The following is a 19,477-nucleotide window of genomic DNA, read 5'->3' as shown; positions in this document are numbered from 1 at the left end:
AATAAAATATGTGGAATAACACTGGTGAGGAAAATAAAATGTAGCTTTTAAACAATTCCTATATATTTGTGTAATATATTTAAAATAGATTCTAACAATTTCTATCTAATTTTTCATTCAGTGGTAGTTATATTATCCATTATTTTTATAATTAATATTACTATAGTCATCAAAACCCCTAATCCAAGATTCAAACTCTGTTGTACCACATTCTGTAGGATATCTAACAGGGACTATCTTCACAATGAATACCTGATCAGTCTGATTCTGCTCTATTTCTAATACTTTGAATCACGTCCTGAGACAGTAACAGTGGAAACAGCAACATTACATCCACCTCAGGAGTATTTTGATCTATAATTGCTAAGAAATAGCTTTTCTTTTTTTTAATGTAATTGTGGTTTATTCTAGATGGAGAGTTCTTTTGTAAAACTTTAGAGCTTTCCTAAAGTTACCTACTGACACTAGTGATAGAATAATTTTTCTTCCTCTTAAAAAGTTAGGGTTTTTTTAAATATACTAAAACTAGCCAAAAATTGCCATAATATGTTAACTTCCCATGTAGAAATGCTTAATTTGCTCTAAAATAAAATTACTTTGGCAATACTTAATGTACTTTGAAAGCAGGTTAAAATAAACTACATAATGACACAATTTACTGCAAGGAATAACAGTGTTTATACAAAGAGACATTCTGGAATAATAATTGTGTTATAAAGTAACCCCCTAATTAGCTCTGCAACACTTTCTACATACACCCAAGAGTCTTCACTCTCACTGATGGAACTGTATTATTATCATGGTAATTATTGCCAAGACCATCAACATACTTTATATATGAACCAGGATTTTGTCATGTTAGGTAAGACATAGAGAATAAAAAAGCTGCTCTCTTCCCCAAAGAGCTGATGCCTGAGCAAAGTGAATTGGAAGGGGGCAAAAAAATCCCTTTGTTTGGACATTTGGATTTGTGTGGCCTGGTTACTAAGCATCAGCACTCCCTTGGATAGGTGCAGAGTGAAATGATTTGGATGAGACTAGTTAGTATCACCCAAAGAAATCAAAGGTGAGCTTGGTCTCATTCCATGCCTCTGCTTCTTATCCTGGATTGCCACTGACTCTGCAGTGGAGGTACCATGAAGGTCTGAACGCAGCTGGGTCTGAGCACAAGTCCCCGTGTTTCTGTGAAAGGACACATGTAACCTGATGCTTTTGTTCTACAAAATACTTATCACCTGCTCAACTTGACCTAACCAAGTCAAGATGGTTTACAAATAAAATGAAAAAGCTTTTGGAAGTCTTTGCATGGTTGAATGTTTAGGAATCGGACAATCATTTTATTTCAGATAATCTGCCACAGGGGTAGCACAGAGCACATTTTAACTTAGATCATTATACATCTCCCTGAATTAGATTAGAATAAATGACCTAGAGAAGAAAAATGTTCATGTCTTTATACCAGGACGAGAAGTGTCTCAAAATCCTTTGATTATTTATCAAAGGAATAAAAAAATGCATGTAAATATTTATTGTGTATTTTGATCTGGATAGGATCATAAAGGCCTATTTCTGCCTGCCAGGATATGTAACAGAACATTTTCTGCTGATATTTGACATGAATATATGAAAAAATATTTTAAGCAAGAAGTCTTTACTGTCTTGAAACAACTTAAAAACAAGAAAGAGAAGGAAATAACAATTTTATGCATTCAGTATGATGGAAGAAGAATTTTCTTTGTTTTTTTTGTTTAGTTATATGTCATTTCTGTAAATTGTTTGGGTGGTCTTTTGTGTTGTGTTCTATCACAGCTGTAATGGACATTATAGTATTCCATTTGCATAAACATCAATAACAGTTATTTTGAATGGGACACTTGATTAATTTTTAAAAATGAGGCCTGTCTACATTTTTGCTTTTAAAATTAGTCTACTTGATTTCTAATACAAATCAGGTATAGATTTGTGAATTGTCTGATCCCTTCATTAATCATTTTTTAATTCAATTTGTGGTTTTCACACAGACTTGAAGTAAAAAGGCACAGAAACAAAGGCAAAGAAATTAGCACCAATAAATTGCATGTACATATTACAGTTCTCAGGCTAAGAAGAAAAAAACATTGCAATGCTGGATTAAAGAAAAAAAGAAGTTGTAGTGAAACAAAATTTTTATTGACATGAATGAACAAATGGTATGTGCACAGTCAAAGAGTTGTTCTTTTGTGAATAGTTTTGTAGTCAGAAAGAATGTTAAAATCGTGTGGATATCCTGCCACAGAGAGTGAAACTCCTCACTTATATTCAGGAATTTATCTCTGGTACAGGATACAGCTCTCATTTCTGCACAGATGAGAATGACTTTGCACGTACAAAATTACTCAGCAGAAGTGGAGGCTGAGTTGAAAAACCACTTTCTAATAATGCTAAGAAACCTAATTGAAAACTTTTCCTTTTCTAAGAAGTCTGATAGAGCATTCCCATTTTTGCTTTATTTGAAACGCTGAGATTTATTCACTCATACCTCAGTTTTGCTACTTCAGATACATCGTCTGTGTTAGGTAAATATTAGGTAAATAAAGCTTACCAAAAAACCAAACCCAAATCTGAAATAAAACACTTGCACTAATTAAAATACAATAGGGGGAGAGCAAGACTGTGATGTATTTTTCCTCATGATTGTAGGTACTCTATGATTTTTAATAAACCACTTCTGATGATTCAGTGCTCAGTGTTTATTGCATAACCTCTGAAAGGTATTTTTATCTCACATTCACGACTGGTTTGCATTGTTCATACAAATGTATTCCTCTTGCAGCTCTTGCTCAAGGGGAGAACACACACAGAGCATTACTGCAGCAATAGAAAGCAAATGGATAGTTCAGAAAGCCAAATTAAAAAAGAATATATAAATATGCAAAGATAACTTGACTGTAGCCCAATAAAATCTATAAATTGCATTATTTTATTCAATTTTTATGGAAATAATATAAGAAAAAGAAATGAGCATTCTTCTTTTAATTTTAAAGCACAGGTGTCAGGTCTTATATTTAAATACTATTTGCTTCAGTTTCTATATAACTGTGGCCTTGGACAGAATTAACAGTACCCAATACTGTGCAAAATACTGACTAAAAATTGTGCCCACTTTCAGATTTACATAACATCTTTTATCTTTGATGTCTTTAGAGCTCTTTGCGACTACAGTGCAGGAAAATAATTGAAAAAGTTTAAAAAAAAGAGTAACTTTTATTTGAAAGAAAATTATATTTTTAGTTTGTCTTAAAAATATACAATTTGAATTATTTCTTTTCTTCTAATAGCTGTAAAAGTCTGTTTTTGCCAGTTCTGACTGGAACACATAGAAGTCTTATATATCTTAACTATCTCAGACTAGTGCTATATTTATTCATTTATGTCAATTTTGAGAGTGCTTATGTCTGCTGTGAACATACCATCTGTGGAGATGTTTTTTTTTTAAATGATGAACTACCATTTTCTGGATTCCTACCAGTGGAATATGAAGAAGCAAAAAGATTGCTTGAAACTTTAAAGTAATTTTTAAGATTACTGTGTAACACTGATTTAAAATTCAAAAATGCCTCTTGTCCTATAAATCTAAATCCTGTGACAAAAGTAATTTAGCCACTTAGGGACACAAGATTCTTTGGAAAGCAAAGAGATGTTTGCAGCTAAAATTTTCAAAGGCACTAAAGTTATTTATTTTTGGTAGGTAAATTCTATTAATTATAAATAAATGCTGCTCTTCAATATACAAACCTCCTTATTGTGACAGTCAGGAGCTAGAGAACTGAATATGTGCTTAATCTTGGGTCTGTGCACAGCAAAGTCTTCTCCTCTCTGCTTGCCTCTATCCAAGGAACTTCTTGGCTTGCAGAGCAGAGGAAATTATACTTGTTTTGGCTCTTTTGCTGTACACAATAATTAATTTTCCACAGTCATTTCCACTGCTATAAGTTTTGAGGACTTCCTTTTCTTTTTCTTATTTTTTTTCCCCTTGACCAAAGTAGAAAAAATAGGAAAAACCATTTAAAGAATGCAACAAATAGCCAGTAAGAGAGGGAGCTGCATCTGTTTGTGGTGTTAGGACAAGCACACTGTGGGGATCAGTGTTGCTGTTTATCTGGCAAGCCTGTAAACAGCTCTATTTGTGCACCAGCCACTGAGAATCTACAGTTCCGTGCTAGCAGTGGAATGATTGCTGCTGGGCAGTAACTGTGAATGTATTTGTTTTAGAAACATAGTGTGGTGAGGGCAGAAGAGTGAAAAATTATGTATTGGTACCGTCTTGTAGAGGAAGTAGGAGATACAATTAGAATATTATTTTTAACTTCAATACCTAGTGAAATATTGGAAGAACTAAATATGATATGGATCCACTGAAAATCCAAACTCTTCTGAGGTGATTTGATTTCTTTCTTCAATTTCTTTATTGGTTGAAGAAAGGGGAGACAAATTTTCAGAACTTGCTTGCCAAATTCTGCCTGAAAGTTACATGCAGGTATGAATTTCAAGAGTAAATCTGCATTTCTTGCATACACATGAATCTATTTCATATATGTAAATGATGCTACTTTACATGACACTTTCACAGGTTATCAGAAGTAATGTAGCTTAGAAAGGAAAAATAGAGGATGCAGAGTGGATTCACCCAAGGAGTTACAGGGGTGACAGACTCCTGTTTTTGCAAGTGAGCCGAGTCTTCTGACTTTATCTTTTCACCTCCAGCATCACGGCTGCATTCAGCCCTGGAAAAGGATTCATTATGAAACTGCTGGAACACAACCTTTCTTTATTCATAAGGAATTTTATAGATGCTGATATTGTGGATTCATCTTTAGTGAGAGTAAAATTCTGTCACTTTGTGACTTTTTTAGTTGCCTATTTGGGCTTTAATTTGACATCCATCTATTCTCGATTGAAATTTAGATGACAATTGAATGGAGCTGCACACAGCTGTGGGCATTGATAGGAACTGAGATCTAAAAGGGTTCTACCTTACAAATGAGATGCAGTACTAACTTTTTTCCTGCTCTACAGGAGATAAAGGACAGTGTGCTTTGTACTTCCAATATTCTTTATGACTGCTCTACTGAATTAAATAGGATCCTTCCCACCACTGGAATGTTATGGTCTGTACTCTTACACTCTCTGGCCTGCCTTTAGCCTCTGTCAACTCACTTTTTTCCCTAACAAGTCTGGGACATGATGCCAGGGACCATTCCTGAAAGCAGATTGGATATGATCACACTCTATGGCCCCAATATATTGCTTGATATGGTTGAGAAATTTTAATAATGTGAATATAAATCATTCCATTCTGGTAGTCTTAAGTGACAAAGAAGGGTGATGGGCAAACTACGTTTATGGATAGAAACCAAACCAATATGTGTTTTTGAAAAAGGGAAGTTTTGAAAGGCTTGTGAGAAGGTTATATGATACACTTAAGTGTGTTATCTTGGTAAACTGGGAAGGACTCTGAAATCGGAGTGTATGCTGCTCATGAAAAGCAGTGTGCTTTAGAAACAGAAAATAAAATATTCATAAAAAGAGTCAGAACATACCTGTCAGGTCCTAATGACACTTGATCCCTGCTAGGAGAGAGGAGTGTTGGAATAGACATCATGGCAAACATAAATTGTGTAGGAATACACATTGTGGTGCTGATGTAATGCTGTACTGCATGTTATCTCATGTAAGAACAAGTAAATTTAATTATTTCAGGCCAAATCCAGCATGAATAATTTAGATACCTCCAAAGGCCACCAAATGGTGATCTACATGTCTACTTCTCCCTTGAATCTATAGGGAACTTAGGCACTTAAGAGCAATTTAAGAGAAGTGTTCATATCCCTCCTCTTCTCCCCAGGGCACTGAAAATTTTAAGTCACATTGTAGCCAGCCTGTAGTGTATTCTGCATTGGTTAATCCTCAAACTGACATGTTAGTTTTTGGGCTTGTCAGCTTAAAGAGATATATACTGTAGATTTCGGGAGAGTGCAATAAAAAATGGTGAATTTTTAAAAAAACTACCCCAAAAACACATAAAGGAAGAAGAAAAGAAGATCGAGGAGAAGAAATTATTGTTGCATGCAAGCATTTAAGCAAATTTTATTAAAAAAAAAGGAATCAAATATTGGTATTACTGAGGATCGTACCGAAATTATCAGCTTGTAATAGGTAAATTGGGAAGAATGTGAATTTGCTATTAGAACATGTATACAATTAGAATAAGTTGTTGATGGAGAATTTAGAAATACTCTTAGGGAATATGTTCTGTGCTGTAAGTTTGACATACATCAGGAGTAATTTAGGAGTTATTTAATTGGTCTTAACACAGTACATAATTATAAGAACTGTTACAAAATTAAATATTCCATGATTCTCTGACTATAATGTTGATGTCATGTACTATCTTGAGTATTTTCAGGTAGATAATATGGTTATAATAGTACAGAAAGACAAAGATGCTTTATTCCCACTGTATCTTGTGGGAAAACTGTCTTTGTATTTTTATGGTACATTATAGAATATAGCTTAGCAGTTTCTGTGCTGAATTGTAGTAACTAAAAAGCATTGTTTCGGTAGTAAATAATGGCAACCAGAGATAAATCAAATCTGACATCTGCTGTGCCACCGGGCTGTTGCTGACGGTGGAAAAGAAAATTGTCAGCATTTAGAACAGAAAATCAAATGCACACAACAGTATCTTGTGTGCCATAGAACATTGATGACAAAATGCAGGACTTGATTCAAAAGACGATCGTTCTTAGTCATGTGCTTAATGTAAAGCACATGTTGATTAAGGTCAGTGCTTAAACTTAAGCCTATGCTCAAGGCTAGTCCTAAATAGAGAGAAATTTTATCTAGTGCTTGCACAAACTGAGACTTGGATAGTTATTCTAAAGAACTGAAAAGTTGTTTGTTTTGGTTTTTTTTTTCAGAGAATCAGCTAAGTCCATGTAGCATATAAATCTCAGAGCACTCAAGTTTCTCAGAGTACCAGAGAAACATTATTTCAGTGACTGTCATGATATGTCAGCATTTGCATCAGGCATCCCACTTGCCATATGAAAATAGTTACCAAAACATGTTCCAAACATCAAAATATCCTTTAATAATGTATTTTCCAATCTTGAAATTAAGCTAATAAGGCAGTAGGTGTAAATCAGCAATTTGGTCAATAAATTTTTTTTTGAAAAAGAGTGATAATCTGTTTAAGTTGTTGATCTAGAACAAGGTGTTCAAATTTGAAAAGTGGCAGTTTTGTATTTAAGTGCAAAGTGCAATTTTGCCCACTTTTCCTGGAGTATGTAACGTTGTTTGTCATGTTCTTTAGGTTATGGCCAGTGGAGCATCCAACACTGTCAACTTTTGGCATGGTTGGAAATCCTTGTTTCTTGAACTGGTTTAAGTGAATATAAACATGGAAATGTGCTTAGTGCAAGACAAAAGAAAAGGACAATATATGTGGTTATGTAGGTTTTTTTATACAAAAAAGGGGGGGTTGCATAATCATATCTGTTCTAGAAGTAGAGATGTACTCTCAAAGGAAGGAAAGATTTTAATGGTCTGTGGGGGTTATTTATTCAGCTAAAGCAAGCCTGTTTCCAGAAAAGTTTCAGTGCAACAATTAAAAACTTTTCCATTTTGTCCTACTCTAATTTATTCACAGCCTGAAGACCTGATGCTCACAATTGGGTTTTTTGTTTCACATGAAATCTGGATAATTGTACCCATCAGTCCAAATGCTCTTGGTTTATTTTAGAAACAATATTTATATCTTGGGTTTTGTAGATCCCAGAAGGAACATTTCAGCCATACTGAGTGGCATATCATTATTAGGGACAAATTCTGCCCTGGGGCAACTGGCAGTTTCACGTGTGGGAGATTCTCCTGCCTTCCCTGTCTTGTCACATGCCTGAATTGGACAGACAGAGTGTGGTCTCATTCTTACCTTACACCTTCAGGACTCTTCAGACATGCATAAAGCACACAAACAGTGGTCACCAGAGCCAATGGAGTCACTGGCATTAGGGAAGAGTTGATCTTATTTAACTATTTATACATATTTTCAAGTAAAAAAGCAAGTATGTTCCATCTTCCTTTTTAAAAAACCCATATTAATTGTATAAAATGTAACATGGGCATCTGGGATGTGAGCTATTTTATCCAAATGTGTTCTACAGAATATAAAGATTTGAAACACAAAATCTGTTCACTAAAGCCTTGAAAGAAAAGAAAAAAAAGTTCCCTTTAAACTAAATCATGAGGAAAAGATATATGAGAAAAATGCTATTTTCATATTTATGTACTGAAGTTTATTTGGCTGGATAAGACAATCTCTATTTATAATGCTATTAATAGAATTTTCATAAAATATTATTTGCAATGCTTTAACAAACTTCTTTGAGTAACGGCTCATTTTAAAAAGAAAAAAAAAAGGCTTAATGGATTGCAAAAGATACTGAATTGACGCCTGCAATGACTGGAATACTTTTTTATCCACAGAACATGGGTGGCAGCAGAGTAATCCCCATCCTACATCCCCCAGCCCCAGCCCCAGCCGTGTGTCTCACCCTTTACCTGGATGCACCGCTACGAAGGGTGAGGGAGCTATGGCAGTTTGCTCTGCATTCCCGTTCACTTGTTGACCTCTTTCCAAAAAATATAGCTGCTGATACCTGAACTTGAACTCCAAGTTAACTGGAGCAGCCAGGTTATTTCATAGAGAATACCTTCTACCCGTGCTTAGGTCCTGGTCTCTGGTCAGTTGGGCTGAGTTAGAGCTGGAATGCTGAATTTGTAGTCTGTTGGTTGTCACTAGAATTGTCCATTAGCTCTGTTGAAGCTAATGGAACTTAGTGAAGAGCCATATTTCATCTACTACAGTTAACATATAGATTGTAAAGCGAACCATCAAAACGAAAAGATAGTTAAAATTAATAATGCACATTTAAAACCAACGTTGCCATAATGCTTAGGAGGCAATTAACTCCTTTTTAAATTATTGCTCACTACAAATGAAGCCAGACTAGCTGAGCTGTTTCTGAGTGAAACACAGGAGGTTACAGCTTCCTGTGTTCCTTGTGTCAGTTGCTGTGTTGTGTGGGGAACACCTGTGTGGGTGGTGTGGTGGAGCACACAGTTTTTACAGGGGACACACAAGGAAAGGCAATGAGTTGAGTGCTTGTGTAGAAGCCCATTTGTGAAAACCTATATGAAGAAAAATATTGCTTGGATATTGTGTGAACTTAAAAGAATTTGGATCTGAAACAGCAAGATGACAGTTTACATATTGGCTTTTCCACCATTCTCCTGTTGCATTGCTTTTTTTTTTATTTAAAAGAGAGGGGTTTAGGTCATCTTTCTCCCAAGTGAAGGGGGATCAGGAGTATTTCTGTAACAGCAGCAACCTGCCTGACATTTGATATTCTTTGGAGATTTTATTATCTAGGGGTTCATCTGGATCTTCAGGCTGTTGGCACTTGGGGAGACTCCCAGTTATTAAGATACAATGCTGTGGGAGTTTATAGAACTCTAAAAAATAGTCCAGAAGGAAAGTGACAATAGTTATAAAAGATATAGGATGTGTTTTCTTTCTCTGCTTGTGTTGCCAGCTGTGGAGGGAAGCAGTGGACCCTTTCTCTGTCCTTGATAGATTAGCTACCACTGCTAATCAGGAAAAAAATTTGATTTGCAGAGTTTGAAGGTGTTCCAAGTACAGGCAATCCCTCCTAGGCTTTGCCAAAAGAGGAAATGTACCTGCCTGCACTCACGGCTATAAAGTAGTAATCCGACATCAAGTTTGGATGCAATAGGATGATTCACAACAGGGTGAAGGGAAGATTTACTAAAGAGACTAGGACTTTACAGTATTTTCTGTTCATTTCTGATCCTTGAGCTAGGAATAATCACTGCATATTTTATTTTCTCTCCTGCTTCTTATGTTAATATTTTTCATTTCTTCTTCTGTTTGTCTACCACCGATGTCTTTACATGTCTTCTCCTATCAGTCTACACAGAACTAGCTCACTGTGGATGGGAGGCTTACTAGTGTGTACTGAGTAACAAATGAATCTTAATATTTTTTGCTGGGTTTTATTGTATTTTATTCCATATAAATTTTATGCATTAAGTGCTCTTAGTGTAACACGCAAAATTCTTGTGCAGGTGTTTGGGGAAGGATCAATAGTCAGCACAGCACAAATCCCATAGCCTAAGAACTTTAACTGTAATACTTGTGATTCTTTAATCATCTTGTTCACATCAAACACTGTTAGAATATATGTATAAATAGTATAATTACATTAGCAGAATTATGAAACTGATTATTATTAAAGCCCTCTTTCTGACTAGTACATGTACTCACACAGACCTGAAGTTCCCTGTGTACTAGTTTGAGAGTTCAGAACAGGAGATAAAATAGGGATGAAAGAGAGAGCTGTGATCTCAGAGGAGATATTAGGCACCAGAAATTATGGTGTTCTTTTTCCAGCTCTTACACTGACTCTGATACTTCCATTTCTATAGCACTTGCCATCTCTGGATCTCAAAGTGGATTATAAAGAATAGTGATTTAAACCTTCCTGCACCTCTAGGAGATAGGTAAGCAATATTATTCCCATTTTACAGATGGAGAAGCTGTGATACAGAGAGGCTTAGTGTTTCTTATTAAAAGTTTATTTATGACTACATATGCATGCGCACACACAGAGCTAGAAACAGATGTCAGAATTTTCATTGCCCTCTGTTTTAAGCTAAGTCCATCCTCCTTTCCATTTAACCTCTCTGATTTATATTCCCCATCTGTAAAAAGACGGAAACTGGTATAGACATGGAGAGATTTGCTTGCACATAAATTTCTGTGCAAAACCAGAAAAAAAACAACCAAACAACCATGGAGTACAAAAGTTGCTTTTGAAATCCGGTGCATTTTATGTGTTGGCAGAGGATATTTTAGGATTTGGGAAAAGGATTTTTTTAGGTGGGGAGAGTTGCAGGTGTTCTGCAACCTAAGGTACAACATTTAGTTATTGCTATAAAAGGGCCTGATTGTTTTGTAATATAAGCATATTAACTGAAAATTAAAAATTGTAAAATGCATCAATTTACATGGCAAAAGGCCAGACACAGCCAATAACTCAATCTCTCTATTATCTGCAAGGTGGTGCCACATCAACCCCACCAAGGCACTGTGTCAGATGGGAGTGGGACAGTAGTGCAACATGAAAGCAGCGATTGCCCCAGCTGTATCTCTGTATATCTTTCTCCCATCGAAGTCCTATGTCTGTAGTGCAGCACGAGTTCCTCAGTGGCAGACACCAATCTAGACGACTATGCTTAAATATTTACAAGAGAGCTGAAATTACTACTGAACTTCAGGAAAAAAGTTTAAAAGATCCAATATAAGTTTTGCTGGTTTTATTACTGTTAGTGGAATGGTTGTTTCTTGTAATATTTAAAAAGATATTTTAAAAGGTATCTAGAAACTTGATTAATCTGATTGCATACTGCATCAAAATATCACAAAGGTTCTGATCTCATTAATCTTTACTACAATGTTTAAAAAATAGCTAGTGGAAGCTTTTAAAAATTCTTTTTAAGTCTGCAATTAATTTGCCACAGAATTGAAACATCCAAACCATTGTATATTAGATGTTTTAATTTTAATGCTAATAACACATCTGGCAATTGTCTGTATGTTGAAAAGACAGTTTATACAGAAATGATTTCAACATTTTCCTGTGTGCGTCCTATGGTATAGGCAGGCTAGATTAGATGAACATACAACACCCGTGGTAACATTCACCTGTAAGTAGCTTTGACTTCCCTGTGATGCAGTAGATAGATTTCATACCTTTACTAGTGAATAAATATATAGGGAATAACTGCAGCTAATGTATATTTCTATGTTAAATGGAATGGAGACTGGATGTGTTTATGTGTCAACACGCAGACATCAATTGCATATATGGATGGCTTGATTCAAAGTTTCATTTGGAAGATAAGATTCCTTTTTGTTTTAGTTGTAACACTTCATGCACAGAAATATATGTAATTTGAGGTAGGGATTTAATTGATTTGGAGCTAAGGTAAAACCTGATTTTATCATTACAAGCTTTACTAAATAATGATTATGATGATGCTAATAATAATACTTCAGCAAGTGAATTAATTCCTTGTTTTTGTGTGTGACTGAGATCAGAATTTAACCCAGGGTCTTCCTGAGTGCTAGTACAAATCATTTCTTACCTTTGCTCCCAATTACAATTAGAATAGCCAGTGTCTTGAGGTAATATATCTACCACAGCTGGTGGATTAGGATATGGCTTTGCTAATGCATTGACCTTCTTCATCCGTGTAACATGAGTTAATTTCCAGCCTGACAGTAAATGCTGAAATTTGAATTGTAGCACTAATGCACCATATTTTCGTCTGTCAAACCAGACTAAAAGGTCATTTGGTGATGAGGATAATGGTTCACTTTGAAAGAGAAGGAAAACCAGCTTCTGAATCTTTGGGGGAAGTCTAGCTCTTGCTTCAAATAACAAGCTGAACTGGGGAAAAATTAGGCTGTGAAATTCCAGTAATATTGAACCAGTAACTGACTATTTGCCTTGTCTTTCTATCAATTCCGTACAGGCACATTGGAATACTTGCCATGACATGTTAGACAGAATAATAAAACAGCCTATGAAATTGGGTATTCTGACTATCAAGCCTCAAAAAGACTTTTCTCTGAAAAGTGAATCTACATTAAACTGTTTGCTATAATGGGAATTTGAAGCGGCAGTTTGTGACAAGTTTTGATTGTTTCCATACCCTCTAAGACATAATAAACCTAAGAACTGCTGGAGACTGATTTTTTTATTTTTTTTTCTCTCAGAAGTGTCTTTCTTTCTTTCCTGCAGCACGGAAAAGGATATGCTAGTCACTTCTACAGGACTTACCTGAAGCAGCATGATTTGCACAAAAGTCGACCAACAAAAAGCATCAACTTTCAACTTCATTATCTTGGCCATCCAGTTCTGTGTAACTGAAGGATTTGTGTGCTGTTGGAGACATCATGGCCAACAATAGGACCTAATTGCTCTCAGCAGGCCTGAGAAATGAGTTGAAATGTGTAGAACTGTAGAAACTTAAGAGGCAACTGATCTTGCCTCTCTGATCAGTGTGTGCCTGTTTACAGCACTATATATCTTTCTCTCTCCAAAATGTCACTGAGCCCTTTAGATGTTTATATTCACCACAAGAAGCCAATCGTACAGATAAAAGAGATGTGCATTATAAATGCAATATCACTGTTTTAAACTTGACTGTTTTATATTATTTTTGTGTGATTGAGTGTTCCCCAAACTATTCCAACTTTACAAGAGAGATTGTGATCATGTTCTTTTCACGTGTGGGTCATAAAAATGTTGTTAATCTGAAGACCCACAAAATTATCAAAGACATTCTGTAGTTTATACACCGTGTTGCAAAGTGTTTACTGTACTATTTCAAAGCTTCTAAATAAATATAAAATATATATATATTATATTATATATAATTTTCCGAAAAACGTGGTACAACTTAGTTGATTTTTAAATGGATTCATACAGTCTACACCATACACTAAAGTGAGAAGATAATTCAGGGTTCCTAAGCTATCCTTGCTAAAAACAAAAATGAAATAAACCTTTAATAGTACTTCCCCAATATTCGTATTTTGGTCAATCCTGTTTTTCTTGTTAAAAAAAAAGAAAAAGCTGTAAGCAACAACATTTTGTCTAAAAATTGTAATGAATTTTCAATGCCAAAGATGCAGCTGTCAATATTACCCGAATGAGCGCTATGTACTATCAGAGGTATAAATCACTCTCCATTATTTTGATTATGTTTCTATGGTTTTTAATTTAGAATCACAAAATCTTTTTCAAGGCTCTATAAATTCACCTGTATATGTTGTTAAAAAGAACACTGGGTGTCTGTACATTTTGCAATGTAAGATATAATGTAAGTGAAGTTAAGTATTTTAAGAATATCATCCCAAGCTCATAAATACTCATACATACATACATACATACACACACACAAACACCCACACATCTCTCTTTGACATAGTTTTGTGAAACTATACAAGTATATTGCCTAAAAATATTTCTCTTGTGGCTAGGAATAGTTGTTGATAGAATTGAAATTACAAAGGCAAAGTATTTGCCAAACTATTGACTCTTTTATCACAAAGGAGATTTCCAATTAGGAACATGGCACATTCTCAGCTGACCCCTCTCCCATTGGAGTGAAAATGGTGTTAGCCACTATCTTTGTTGGGAAAAGGATTAAGCCCTTGCATATAATCTTTATGTTCTGTAATAATTCTGTGGTCTGAAACAGTATCTTAGAGCGTTTCTTTTTTATGAAATATTGAAAAAAGGTAAAATTTCAAAGGTAAAGTTTAAAATTACTTTCATGTCCATGGAGTTTAAGTACCATTTACTAAATGTAAAAATCTAGTAAAATGTTTTTTCTTTTTTTTTTTTTTGTATTGTGGTTTTTTCCCCCCACTGTATCTTCGTATGTCAAATATTGAAAACAAATGAGAGCACACTATGTTATCAACCAATGTTTAGCCAAATTGGAACCAATTCCTAGTGATGATTCAATATTAAGTAAGACAAGAGAAAATGTCCTATTGTTTGCAGTGGAATTTGGATCATGCCATTATATAGGAATTCTGCTGTTCCCACCAATGCTGCCACAGGATGAATGTGTAGGCAGCCACTGCCACGTTGTGATGGAGTTTGGGTTTCTTCCTTTTGTTTGTTGGTTTTGGTTTTTCTTGTGATTTATAATGATAGTTTCTGTTAGGTAGGAGAATATAAATCACCTGTATGGAAACTGCCCTGCTATGGATCCAAACAAATTCCTTATCGAATTACAAGAGTTCTTTGTGCAGCCAGTGGACCAAACCCTGAAGGTTAATTTAATACTCCAAACAAAAAAAAATATGCTTGTTGAACACTTTTAATGTATACATCTAGCACATTTGTATAACTACAAATTGTTTTATGGGATCCTTTTAAAAATGTATATGTTATACAAAACACAAACAAACAAGCAGCAACAATAGCTGTCGATTGAGCAAACACAACAGTGAATTGTTCCTCAAGCCCTAGGTAGTAGAACTTGTAGTCACCTACAGGCATTGTTAATTTTATGAAGAAAAACAATGAAATTTGTGACAAGTATTTCATTTAAAGGAGTTTTTATATTCTTGTCTCTGCTTTTAAAGCAAGAAAGTCCTTGCCCTTCTTAAAACTGTTTTTTGTTTCTAAGTAACTTTTTAATATGGATATTTACTGTAAATTATTGTCTTTGGGAGAAAAAGGAAATGGTTTTTGTTTCTGTTTCATGAACAATCAAAGTATTTTTATTTAATGAAACTACCTTCACATTTTGTATGCCATTTTTTCTGGAAAATCAACTGTATCATACCCTGTCATTAATTTCCAAGAGTGAACTCTTAGCATCAACAGTGTGATGTACACACACATTTATTTATCTTTTTTATTTTTATTTCATGTTAAATACCATAGACACTGGTCCATGTATACACAGAAATCCTTCTGAGTTCTCTGAGAGAGTCCCAGGGGGAATCATACTAGGATGTAGAACTGTCAAGGAAAAGGAAGATTTTAGGTGCTACAGCCTGAGCTCTCGAGAAAAAGATGTAGCTTTTGCTGATTTCCCTAGCTCACTGTGAATTTTGGTACAGCAACATTTGATGATACAGGCCTTAGGGCACATTAAAACCAAATTGGGCAGTACAGAGGCTCAATTTCTCCCATTTCTTTGTTTTAGTGGGGAAGAGACCTGTTGCATCCAGCCACCTCCCACTGAAATTGTCTTGCTCAGCATCTCCCATGTATTCCATCACGCTACTAGTGCCTATCTGCAGAGATAGGTATGTAAATGCCTTTAAACATCAGCTTTTGTATTTTCCTCTTCCTTTAAGCGTATGTGATGCAAATGTTGAAGGATTCTGATTTGTATATTGGACACAACAGTGAACTGAAGTAGTCAGGAAACGTTTAGATTGGATATTAAGAGGAAATATATGCCCATAAAACTGGGATAAGGAAGGTTTTCAAAAACAGTTCAAAAATACCTATCAGGGATGATATAAGGGTATTTAAACTTGCCTCAGAGAAAAAGCACAGACTAGGCTCTCAGTCTTGTTCTGTAATGTTCCTAGTAGGGCATGCTAAGCTTTGGAGGATGTGATCTGTGCACAGCTGTAGGGGGTAAGAATGTTCTGTCCTTCAATTAGCTATTTGAAGCAATATTTAATGTTTAAATGTACAATTTATGAGCATAATAGAATAAGCTGTCTGTGTGAAGAACTGTCTTTCTTTACTGAAGTAAATTAGAGTTCAAGCACAGAAGACAGGGTCTTATAAAGGATAACAAAATAGAATCAGGTCTGTAAATCTTTTTTTCAATTCCTGATTTAGATATGTAGCAATGGATTTCTAAGCAGCTTGCCTATTCAAATTCTTCAAAACCAGACTTTTGTTTCTTCCAGATGGATTCTTCCAAAACTTAGAAATATTAAAACATTTTACTACCTGAAATAAAATTCCAATCATTTAATACAAGTTTTTACTATTCTGCTTATTGAGGGAAAGAAAAGAAGTATTTCCATGAACAGATTCTCAAATTATTTGAACAAGGTGTAGTAATGTTTTGTTGGTATTGTTGCAAAATTAAGTGAAATGAAAATACAGAGATAAATACAATTTGTAAAGATTCCCACATTATAGCCACTATATAGTTGTGAGGGAAGATATGTGTGTGTGTATATATATATAATTCAAATTCTGGTAAGTTGCCACAGGATTTTTTCTTACATAAATATGCTCCTTTCAGTAAATGCAAATAGAAGGGCAGAAACACATGTATGGTACTACAAAACTAGACTTGTTCCTCAGTAATAATGGATTTTTGCATTAAAGAATTACATTTGGCCCTTTCTTCATGCATTAGACCCATAACCAAGCACACAACTCAGTTTTTGACTTCCAAAATGTTACCTGCTCATAGAAGGGTTTTTTTTGTTATTTTTTAAAGTAATATCATTCCTCAGGGTAAAGGGTGGATAGATAGTCTTCCTAGGCTGATAAATTGCCATTGCAATTTTGCAAGGCTGTTAAATATTTGTATGTCTTACATGGAGAAAGTTGATCTTATCCTGCCATTGTTCCATGTTCAAGTCTTGAGTTTTATGGCATTTGGACTTGTGAATTAAAATCTCTACGTAGGTATAGGGGCCAAAATAAGCATCTTTTATATACATTTAGTTATTGCAATTTGATTGCAAAACATTAGCATCAGATGTCTATAAAGAATAGAAAGTTGTTTATTCTATTTGCAGTAATGTAAAAGGCAGCCAGTAGGATTTTACTATAATACTGTGCCATGAGAAATTCTTAAACTGTGAGTTAAATCCTTTGCACTGATCCCTACAATCAGAGATCAAATTCTTCTTAAAGAGCTCCTTTATTTCATTTTGTCTTTAAGAAATGTATACATATATATTAACAAATACACACAGCCATTGTTGAGCATCTGTGCTTTTGTAGATAACCTCATATGTAAGAAATGAGCAAGAACTAACTTGGACAGCTTTCTTGAATTGTTTTTGAATTTGAATTTGTTAATAAAGTTCATGATATTAACAGACATCAAGAAAAATGAAATCTCTGTGGGTGTAATTCTCCAGAAGGCAGATGCTTCACTTAAGAAGCATCCTGTCAAAAAACTGTATAAATGTGAGTGCTGAAAATTTTGCTGAGTCAAGATGAAACACACTGTACTAAAGCTCTCTAGTTCTCTGTGTCAGCACTGATTAAAGTGTCCTCTGGATGTTAACCACTTTAGGCAAGCAGAAGAAACCAAAAATGGCAAACAGGATTCAGATAACATTTACCATTCCTACTGAAGAGCGACTAAGACAATAAGTTAATATATACTATGATATTGATGTATATTATACAATATGGAAAAACCATTGAAGCCAAACAATTAAGAAAACCATATGCTTTCAAACACATGCACTTTAAAGTTTATTTGATGCTCAACTTAGAAGCATATTTTGAATAACCATCTCTGAGTTGTACTAACAGCGAAGAGCAATGTATTGTATAACAAAGCCTTATGGCAACATGATAAAGGGAATGTAACCAAACCAACCTTAAGTTTTAGAAGTCTTGGATCCAAACGTTCAGGTTGCAAAACTGAGCTGGATTTTATATGCATCAGAGCCTAATTCTATTAAAGGCAATGGCCCAAGCTGCAGTGATCTGAAGGAGAGCCAAAGGAAGCTTTCGTTTCTTTATGCATTTTTAAGCAAGTGCAGCCTACGATAAAATTATTTGACATCAGAAAAAGGGAAACTTTACTAGCTCTGCTTTTAAAAAGCTGCTCAATCAAGTTTGGAAGTTTGGACATGTCTGTGTGTCAGTTTAAAACAGACATTTCTGAAAATTTTATCTCAAAGCAAAATAACACAGGTTAAATGATGTCACTGTTCATGTTTTCTAATTAAGCAAAAACAGAAATGCAGTCCTGAAAAGATAGATTCATGTCTTTACTATGCAGAAGTTCAGAAAAGTAAAAATTCATTGGAGCAGAGTCTTCTTACAGTGCCATAGCTGCTGGTTGAAAATGTGAGCAAAACAAGCAAAGAAAATACCAACCTCAAAAATGAATGTTTGGAAAGTTTTTCTCTGGAAGGTAACAAACAGGTCCTAAGCACATTAGCTCCTTTCAGACCTAGATTGAAAGATGTTTCCTGTCATCTTTTCTTGTCTAGACTTTTACTTGGAGTTTAAAAGCAGTCCTCTGAAGGGTTTGCATGTTCACTTCAGTGGAGGGAGAGTATTGTCATTTGTTGAGAATAACATGGAAAAAAGACCAACATGAAACCTGATGTCAGAATTACCTAGTAATTTCATCTCCATTACCCTAGTAATTCCATCACTACAGCTTTTCTGGACAGGTATCAGAATAATTTAGGACTGAACTTTATGGATTGCTGATGGAAAAGCAGTGGTGTGGCACTGTTCCTGTGCAAAGAAGAAAAAGAGAGGAAGAAAGAAGAAAGAGAGAGTACCCTGCTTTTCTTAGTCTCATAGATGACATTAATTGGTGCTTAAACAGTGCTTTGTTCAGGAACATAGATATCACAAAAGAGAAAGATTTCACTGTGAGAGCAATATATTTGTTGTTGCTTATGCTGTCTGCAAAAAAAAAAAAGATGAATGCAAACAAACATTCTCGTGCTCAACCCCCTGAAGATGCAGCTAAATGATGCCCTTGGAGCTCACAGCCATTCAGTTTTTGAGAGAGGGTTGGTTTGATTTATATTCTGGCTGTCAACAAAGAACGAGAAGAGAGACAGAGTGCTGGAAGTAAA

General features: G+C 34.9%; 1 protein-coding gene across 4 annotated transcripts in view; it reads left to right on the top strand.

Annotated features, from left to right (window-relative positions):
- Positions 1 to 17,742, top strand: part of PCDH10 (protocadherin 10) — a 36,436-nt gene extending 18,694 nt beyond the window's left edge. The window contains exons 5-7 of one of the 4 annotated variants that reach the window (XM_051769447.1): positions 8,527 to 8,622; positions 10,549 to 10,623; positions 12,930 to 17,742. In XM_051769447.1, coding sequence (XP_051625407.1) covers positions 8,527 to 8,622; positions 10,549 to 10,583 — 131 coding nt within the window. In that variant the 3' untranslated portion in view covers positions 10,584 to 10,623; positions 12,930 to 17,742. The remainder of the gene's footprint in view (positions 1 to 8,526; positions 8,623 to 10,548; positions 10,624 to 12,929) is intronic. The other 3 variants (XM_051769449.1, XM_051769448.1, XM_051769450.1) reach the window with 3 other exon arrangements.
- The last annotated feature ends 1,735 nt before the right edge of the window (positions 17,743 to 19,477 follow it).

Source organism: Manacus candei, unplaced genomic scaffold, assembly GCF_025592945.1.
Source record: "Manacus candei isolate 608988 ecotype Guabito, Panama unplaced genomic scaffold, ASM2559294v1 h1tg000108l, whole genome shotgun sequence".
Lineage (NCBI taxonomy): Eukaryota > Metazoa > Chordata > Aves > Passeriformes > Pipridae > Manacus > Manacus candei.
Note: the sequence above shows the minus strand (reverse complement) of the source record. Positions and strands in the feature narration are given on the sequence as shown.